At 38.4% G+C, this 8,179-nt stretch overlaps 1 protein-coding gene across 2 annotated transcripts in view; it reads left to right on the top strand.

Moving 5' to 3' along the window:
* LOC105263780 (E3 ubiquitin-protein ligase Rnf220) overlaps positions 1-7,790 on the top strand; it is a 67,412-nt gene extending 59,622 nt beyond the window's left edge. For both annotated transcript variants that reach the window (XM_011300211.1, XM_011300212.1), the window contains 5 exons: positions 4,626-4,888; positions 5,216-5,480; positions 5,728-6,209; positions 6,583-6,657; positions 7,047-7,790. In XM_011300211.1, coding sequence (XP_011298513.1) covers positions 4,626-4,888; positions 5,216-5,480; positions 5,728-6,209; positions 6,583-6,657; positions 7,047-7,118 — 1,157 coding nt within the window. In that variant the 3' untranslated portion in view covers positions 7,119-7,790. The remainder of the gene's footprint in view (positions 1-4,625; positions 4,889-5,215; positions 5,481-5,727; positions 6,210-6,582; positions 6,658-7,046) is intronic.
* The last annotated feature ends 389 nt before the right edge of the window (positions 7,791-8,179 follow it).

Below are 8,179 nucleotides of genomic sequence, written 5' to 3'. Positions count from 1 at the left end.
ACCACTTCGCTGCAGAATTATCGGATGGTAATGGTCGGGATTAACTGGAAAATTGAATAATTCCTTTTGTTTGATGTGAAAGACTTGATTCCATGAGTTATCTGGATAATGAGGCCCACATGTAGCACCAAACTCATAGTGATACGTTAAATTTGCCACAAAGTAAGAGGCTACGTTTCTCATCGGATATGAGAGGGTACTATGGTATGCATGAAAGGACTCTCGGCATATCCTTTAGACTTTCATCGTCGTTCTCCTTACAAACTGCACCCTTATCACCCGGTAACTGCCGAAAACTTGCGTAACCTCCCCAAACCGTAAACCCATCCACTCCCATTACACTCCTTTTCAAGTTCAATTCTCGTAATTTAGTCGTGAAAAAGAAACGCCAAGAGTATCAAACAACCCGCGATAAATTGAGCGTTATCATTTAATTACATTGAATACGGTTTTTTTTTAGACATCGGTTTTATCGGTAAGTAATGGGGACGGATACGTAAATTCTTATCTTTAAAGGCTTTTGAATTTCGAGAGTGACGGAAATTTTTTATCAACCTCAACAATATCGCTTGAACAACGAGACCCTCAATAAATAATCCTGCGTATGAAAAAAAGGTAATGAAAAAGGAAGGGAAGGGAAAAAAATTTTATTACAATTTCAATAAATTTTTGTGTTGAATTGGATTTGATGGAATTAAATATTGTGTAATTTAATGGCGTGTAATTTAATGATAAAAATTAATATTATTAGTGGATTAGTATTATTGGATAGAATATAGAGTTGGTCTGGGGTCGGTCTGGGGTGGGGATATGTGAGGAATAGAAAAGGAGAAAGAGAAAGAGTGGGGTTGGGGTGGTTACTCACCCCATTGGCGTGACAACAGTTGCGGTTAAAGGGCAAACGCGGCCCTTTATTCTGGCAACAAAATTCAACGGCACATGAGGACATCCCTCTCTCTATCTCACCTCCATCAACAGTTACACGAGTCAGACAGAGATGGTTGAGGGAGCTAAAAGGGAGACACAAACGCCCACTTTCACAGGAGTGAAAATTCACGGACACCAGAGTACGAGGGCCCGGTTATTTAATTAAAACCGGATTAAGCCCGGCGTCTTGTGCGCCTTCCTTCAGCGCATTCTCAACATATACTTTTCTCTTTCCTCTTTCCTTTTTAATCTCATACCCTTCTCGTCGATATCACACACTACCTAATTGCTTAATCCGGATTAAAATCATCAAACACTTGGAATTACTGCAAACCATCTGAACTTATTTACTATTTATATAATTATCTGTTTTATTGATAAATGGAACTTTCTGCATTTATTTTTATTTTTATTTATCCTGCGGATGGAGCGAGGAATTTATTCACCTGTTTTATCATTTCACTTAAGTGTTGATCGTGTTTATTAATGCTGATTTAAAATATTCGCAGTCACTAGGAAAGTGGTGGAACGCGATAGGGAGTGATTGAAATCGAGTCAACACTTTTTTTTTAGCTGAGAAAATCGGAAAAGTGCACAGAATTTATTGAATTATCAATTATTTTTATATAAAATTTCGCGGATAATTCCCGGAATTTTTTATTAATTGATATAATTTCATTGAAATATCAAAAAAATTTTGTACAATACTGATATTATTTCAATTACATAAATAATTTTTGGATTTATGTTACCTATATATGTTCCCGCCTCTTCAATAAAATTTTGAATTGCCAATTATTTTCTGACATATTTTATTTTAAAAACATCCTGAGTCCAGTAAAAATTATTAAATTATATATTATTATATTCTAAAAGCGTGCCATTTTGTAAAGATGAAGATTCTTCTAAAGAAACATATACCAGACAATTATTGAACACCAGGGAATTTTTTTTTTCATTTCTCTCCGCGCAGGATTCTTCAAATAATAAAAGAATAAAATAATAAATATAAAAAAAATAGTAAATAAATAATAAATTGTTTTATCCGGATTCTCAGGCTTGGAAGTAAGTAATCCCGATGAAAATCCGTAGAAATTTTACGTGAAGCCATACAGTTTCTGCTTGAGTGGCCGTAAAATTTTCAATATCCAGAAGTATATTGTGAATGGGATTTTTCGTGCTTAAATTATGTTGGAAAATATTTGAATGGCCGAAGCACCGGCAATGGAAATATACTGGAAAAATTACAGAACTTTCACGTATTCGTAAAGTATCCTGAAAGTTCCGTAAAAATTCCTGCTCGCTAAATTTTTACAGAACGTAAAATTTAATTTTTTAATTTAATAATTTAATTAATTTTTTGAATATTTCCGGGGGTTGAGCCTCAATTAACGACAATAACCAAGATAAATTGGAAGCCTTACATTTCATTGGAAAATTATCAGATTTCCACGTGCATCGGGTTCTACCCTGTCCCTTATTCTGGAGCGAGCAGTTGATGCCTTGCTATTAAATCAAAGAGGCACTCGAACGGCGTCCGATGCGCTGGGAATCCCAAATCGTTGCCCATAAAGACCCCACACCTACAATGTTTGCGTTTATGCATGTGTAACAGCCATCGCGGAAGCACGAATTGTTGCCAAATGTCTGTCGTATGTGGCTGGTGATTCCGGGGGTGCCGACGGGACGGTACAACACCCTCTGCATCCACCCCAAATTCACGTACCCCGGGGCAAAATATGCGCTGAGGGCTGCGGTGGGTTGAACATTAGGGTTGTGCCATACGCGAAAAAAAGAGTAACTCAGAGAGGCTAAACCCAGCCAAAAAAGAAAGATAAAAAACAGTTAAAAAGCCACTTAGCGTCACTCCATAAAACTCAGACGTGAAATGCAATTTTTAAACCCCCAGGGGTTGAAGAGAAGCGTAAAAGAAAAAAGAGATGTTTTTTCTCGGTTGAATACCGGGTGTTGATCTTAATATGAAAATGCGTCACTTAATATCAAAGGCAACAGCCGAATTAATGTCCTAGACTCTCGGTTTTTATTAGCTCAAGAGGGTCATTTGGCGCTTCTAATTAAAGATACGAAATCGCTCTATCGCGGAGGATGAAATTAAAGGGTGGTATGAGCCCAGGGGAAAAAAAAGTGTCAAGTCTTTTTTAACTTTCTACACTTCTTCAGGTTTGAAAGATGCTCTTTTTCTTTGAGAACGAAGGAGGATCGTTTAAACGGGAGCTCTAAAGCCCTGAGCTAAGTGTAAATGATAGCGCGGTTGAAGATACCCTCAAAAGAAACGGTTACGACGTCATCTCCGAGGGCTCCCCTTCGCCAAAGATAAAAAGAGAACAATCCGGAACAACGAGAGAGTGTGAGATGGCAAGAACTCCTTTAAAACGGAAATAAAGAGAGTAATAGATGACAAACTGATTTCATCAATTGGTACGTTCGATAATCGCTCCGGGGAAATTGGCCAGGGCAACGGCTGTGTCCTATCCCCGGAGTCGCGGAATTTCACCTTCTTTTATTTTATCTTCAATTGAGAAACGCCGAATACTTCCTTTTCATTCAATAAAAAGGAGCGGAAGAAGCGGGGAAAAAGGCAAATATCGAAAACAGTGGCACGTACATAAATTTGCGAGGTCACTTAATTGAATGGGGAAAAAGAGGGCCGAGAGGATGAGGAAAGAACGTATCTTATACTCTACTCTCCCCAGTGCCTTCAGGACAAAGACCAGTTGGAATACTATATCGTTTCGCTCTAGAAGATATACTTGTGTCCGATACCCATTGGATATGTTAAACGGCTCTGGAATGTTCCGAGCTATTTGATAGATTGTTCAAATAAAAAGGAGAAGAGAAAATTGGAGGAGAGATTAAAGAATATCGCGGGACAAATGCTTGAAGAATTTATTAGAAAATTTAATAGTTCTGCTGATTTTTATTTTTTTATTTAAACCATTTCTCCATATTTAGGGTTTTATTTGCATAGGTAATTTTTTAAAATAAATTATCAACAATATAAAATTTATTTCGTAAATTTCTGATGTATTTTATCTGGAAGTTCAGGTAAAAATTACCACTTTTAAAATATATATTCATGTTTAATTTAAATTACTGTCCGGTTTCTATTTGAAATTATTTAAACTCTATTGGAATTTCATTAATTATCGATTTGTTTATAAATTTTTGAAGGAGTAACCTTGGATGTGTGGATATATGACGGAAAAATAGAGTATATTTATAAATGACGGGTATTGCGAAGGAAAAATGAGAGAACCAAATGTACTGTATCACACTTGGGCATGTGATGAGGGGCCTATGGAATGGGACTTGGAATACTTCATCTTGTAAAAATAGAGGAGAAACGATACGTTGGAGATTTCCGGATAAAATATTATTTTGTTTGAGTGCGGGTAATTGTGAAAGCGAAACAACCATTTGGTGGAGAAGAGTAGCGCGTGTTCGAACGACTTGAAATTCCTCCAGGGCATATCTCCAGCACAAATAAATAAACATAGATGGCCGTTTGAGGAGCCGCAGCTGCTCGCTTTCCCTACACCCCACCCCATCTGAAAAAAAAAAAATTGTAATCTCTATTTTTCGTTTTTTTTTTTCATCATTACTCATCTAGAGTAGATGGGAGTCTTATGCTGTTTCGTTTATACTAAAGATGATGTTTCCTTTTGGGATTGTTTTAGGTAAGAAAAAATTTCCAGCTGATCCATCCTGCTGTCCTGTCTGCAGCGTTACGGTGAGGCCACAGGAGTTGGAACAGCATTTTGCTCAAGAGCTGGATCGATTGTACAAAGTATCCGCGAATAACTCGAGACCGAGACCGAGATCGATACTTCCAGTTGTCCAGGATCATCCGCATGGACAAATGCTTCACACACCCTCGACAGCTGATGGCACGCCGCAGGGAAGGTGGGAGACATATAAAAGAATTCGAGCAAATCGTCAAGTGAGTGAATTCAGTAATTTCGGGATTTTTAAAACCAGTTTACACTGAGAGATTTAATCGGTGAATAATTGCACTGAATTTTTAATTTATTGATAAATAAAGCGCATAAATTTGGGGATTTTATGCGGTAAAGGGCATGACAGTATTGCCGGCAGGTGACGGTCATCTGTCTCCGGGGTTTTTTTGTTTAATTATTATTATTGTGGATTGTTATAATTCGGATAATACCAACATATCATTCACCTGAAAACGTCAGCTAAATTATCAAAACCTCATTAGAAATGAAACAAAAAGAGAATATCTAAATGAATTTGTCGATATGCAAAGGCGAGAATTCGAGTGAAGAATCGAAAAAGAAAAGCAGACGAGCCGGCCTGTCCTGTCTGCAACGAGCGTCTTTCCGGTACCCCAGAAGAGTTAACACAGCACGTCGAGAGATGTCTGAATAAGCACAACAGTGGTAACGGCTCCAACGTCACCCTGGACGACGAAGAGGTAGACGTTGAGGGTGATGCCGAGACTTTTGAGGAGTACGAGTGGGCCGGGCAAAAAAGAATTCGTGCAACGTCAATGTTGGTGGGAGGATTTTCCGGTGAGCTTACCAAAATTTCATGAAAAAATCAAAACCAAACGCCGGTACTGTTGGAGAGCAACAAAATCCATCATATCCATCGAACAGTGAAATAAAATCTCGAATAAAAATCCAATTTTCGTTAAACGATTCGACAATATTTCAATACACGGAGATAACTTCATTCGTTCCATAAACATTACGATTTTTTTCACTGGAGTGCTTCGACATTTGACTGTAAATTGAATATCTGCATTGTATTCTATAGCTGCAGGACTGGCAACATCGTCGAGAAGTGGCAATGGTGCGGGCAATCCTGGACGACCAGAGGAGGAAGAGGATCTGATTGTCGATGGCGATGAGACAGCGCAATTTGGTCCAGCTCAGTACTCAGAAGCGGATGTGATAGCACCGAGGGGTGAGGGAACACCTAGGGAGCAGAAAGAGAGGGATGCACTCAGGGAAGCTGTTATATCACCCAATGCACCACTGACCCCTCATACACCACCTGATCAACCCCACGGTGCACAAGTCGAGGTGAAACCCGAACCTGGCACCATTATTGGACACAATAATCCATTCTCACCCTCGTCTACACCATCGAGGCAGAAGTCTGAAGGAGATGAGGGAGCTCCCACGACACCTGGACAGGAGGGCACTGATACACCGGTTGTTGATGCTTTGAGGAGTAGAATCCGAGAGCTCGAGAATGAAATGAGGGGACAGCCCTTCAAGTGTCTCATCTGTATGGTGAGTCAAATTCTATTCAAAGTATTTATTTTTATTTAAATTACTCACAGATTACCAATAATAATCAATAATAAAATAAAATAAAAGAGATCAACAACTCCCACGACGACCAAAAATAATTTAATTTAATTTTTCCTTAATTAAACACGAATTATTATTTGTTTAGTGTTAATAATACAGTGAACAATTCGATTAGTGAATCTAGTTCTAAACAAAACAAATTATCGTTATTATTATTTTCCATTACCTTTTAATGTTACAAATAAATTAATTAAAATTATATTACCGCAGTTAGCAGCTCCGATAGGACCCTTGTCACCCTTCCGTGAAAAACGTTATCAACTGAATTACAATGGATAATTTTCATTAACAGGAGCAGTACAAAAAACCAGTGACATCGGTGTGCTGTTGGCACGTGCACTGCGAGCAATGTTGGTTGCATACACTGGTCAGTATATCTTTAATCTCATTACCATTATCATATTCCCTTCTGGGATTACCATTGGGACCGAACAACGCAGGTAAAAAAAAAAAGAAAATACCGCAGATCACATCGACCACAATTCCAAAACCATTGTGAACCGCACAGTGATTCGGATTTCATTTCGTTATTTACCTTTGAAAGGGTTGTACAATGATGGAAAATCATGTGGAAAGCCCACGAATGTCGGTCGTTTATGCGGGCTTTCCACACATTGAAAACGCGAAATGTAAAATGATACTCATCTCGCGAAGCCGTAGAGTGACGCACCGCACTCAATACAATTTTCCCAAAAAAATTTACCTGAAATTATATAGCAACTGTTTTGATGGCATCCTGATATATTTTTATTGCAGGGAGCAAAAAAACTCTGCCCCCAGTGTAACATGATCACATCACCAGCGGATTTGAGGAGAATTTATATGTGAGCTTCAACCTGGTCGACTGAGCCCATCGACTTATCACTCACTAAATCACAAACAACCCTTGTACATTTGTATATTTCTTAAATTAACTAATTTCACCTTCCCCCACCCTTACTCCCTTCCTCCCTCCCTCCCCTCCTCCAACCTCACCACCCTTGTTGCGTATACCTAGTACTTAGTAAATTAACGATTTTTAGAAATGATAACGAACGACGAATCTGAAAAATAAAATATAACAATAGTTGTATTGTCATCAATGCCAATTGCCCTGTCAAATCGAATTGTCATCCAATAACAAATAATAATTACCATTCACCTCACGATAAAACCCTAAATGCACTTTGATATAAAAGGACACGAATTTATTGTCAATATGAGAAAAAAATATGGTAATACATGAGGAAAGTAAAGGGCCGAGAGACTTAGATAGACGAAATTACCATCTCAGCTGGCAACGCGGTGTAAATCCGTCCGATGATGAGATATGTGAGATATTAAATTTCTGCTGAGCTGAAGAGGTGTGTAAGTGATGAATTTCAAATAAATGAAATTGACAGCATTAAATAATTGTAAATACACGTGCGGGTGCGCGTTAAGAGGAAAACGAGAATGAGGAGCAAGATGAGGTGAAAAAATATCCTGAAGATGTTCTGTATCCGAAAATAAAGAGACCATGCGAAAAAAAAAAAATGTAATCAAGCCGCTTTTCGTATATTTTACCTCCAGACCCCATCCTGGAATAACCGAGATAAGTTTCTCACAATGAAGTCCAAATGGTTAACCGGGGACTGAAAAAATAAAGGAGAAATGAAATACCTGGAATAAAGAATCTTGAATGCAGACGGTTGGAAAATGTCACCCATTCCGCAACTATAAATACTTGCGTGTAATTTCCGTTGGGCTGGCGTTATCATCAGCACCAACCTCGGCGGTCGTTTGTCGCACAAGACGTCCTAATTAAACTACCCCCACCTATTTCTCTGTTCACTGCGTGTCCGTTAAAATAAATAGCTGGAGCGTTGGCGGAGAACCGGAAGAAAGTCGAAAAAAAAAAGGGAATGATC

The sequence above is a fragment of the Fopius arisanus genome, unplaced genomic scaffold (genome assembly GCF_000806365.1).
Source record: "Fopius arisanus strain USDA-PBARC FA_bdor unplaced genomic scaffold, ASM80636v1 scaffold00016, whole genome shotgun sequence".
Lineage (NCBI taxonomy): Eukaryota > Metazoa > Arthropoda > Insecta > Hymenoptera > Braconidae > Fopius > Fopius arisanus.
Note: the sequence above shows the minus strand (reverse complement) of the source record. Positions and strands in the feature narration are given on the sequence as shown.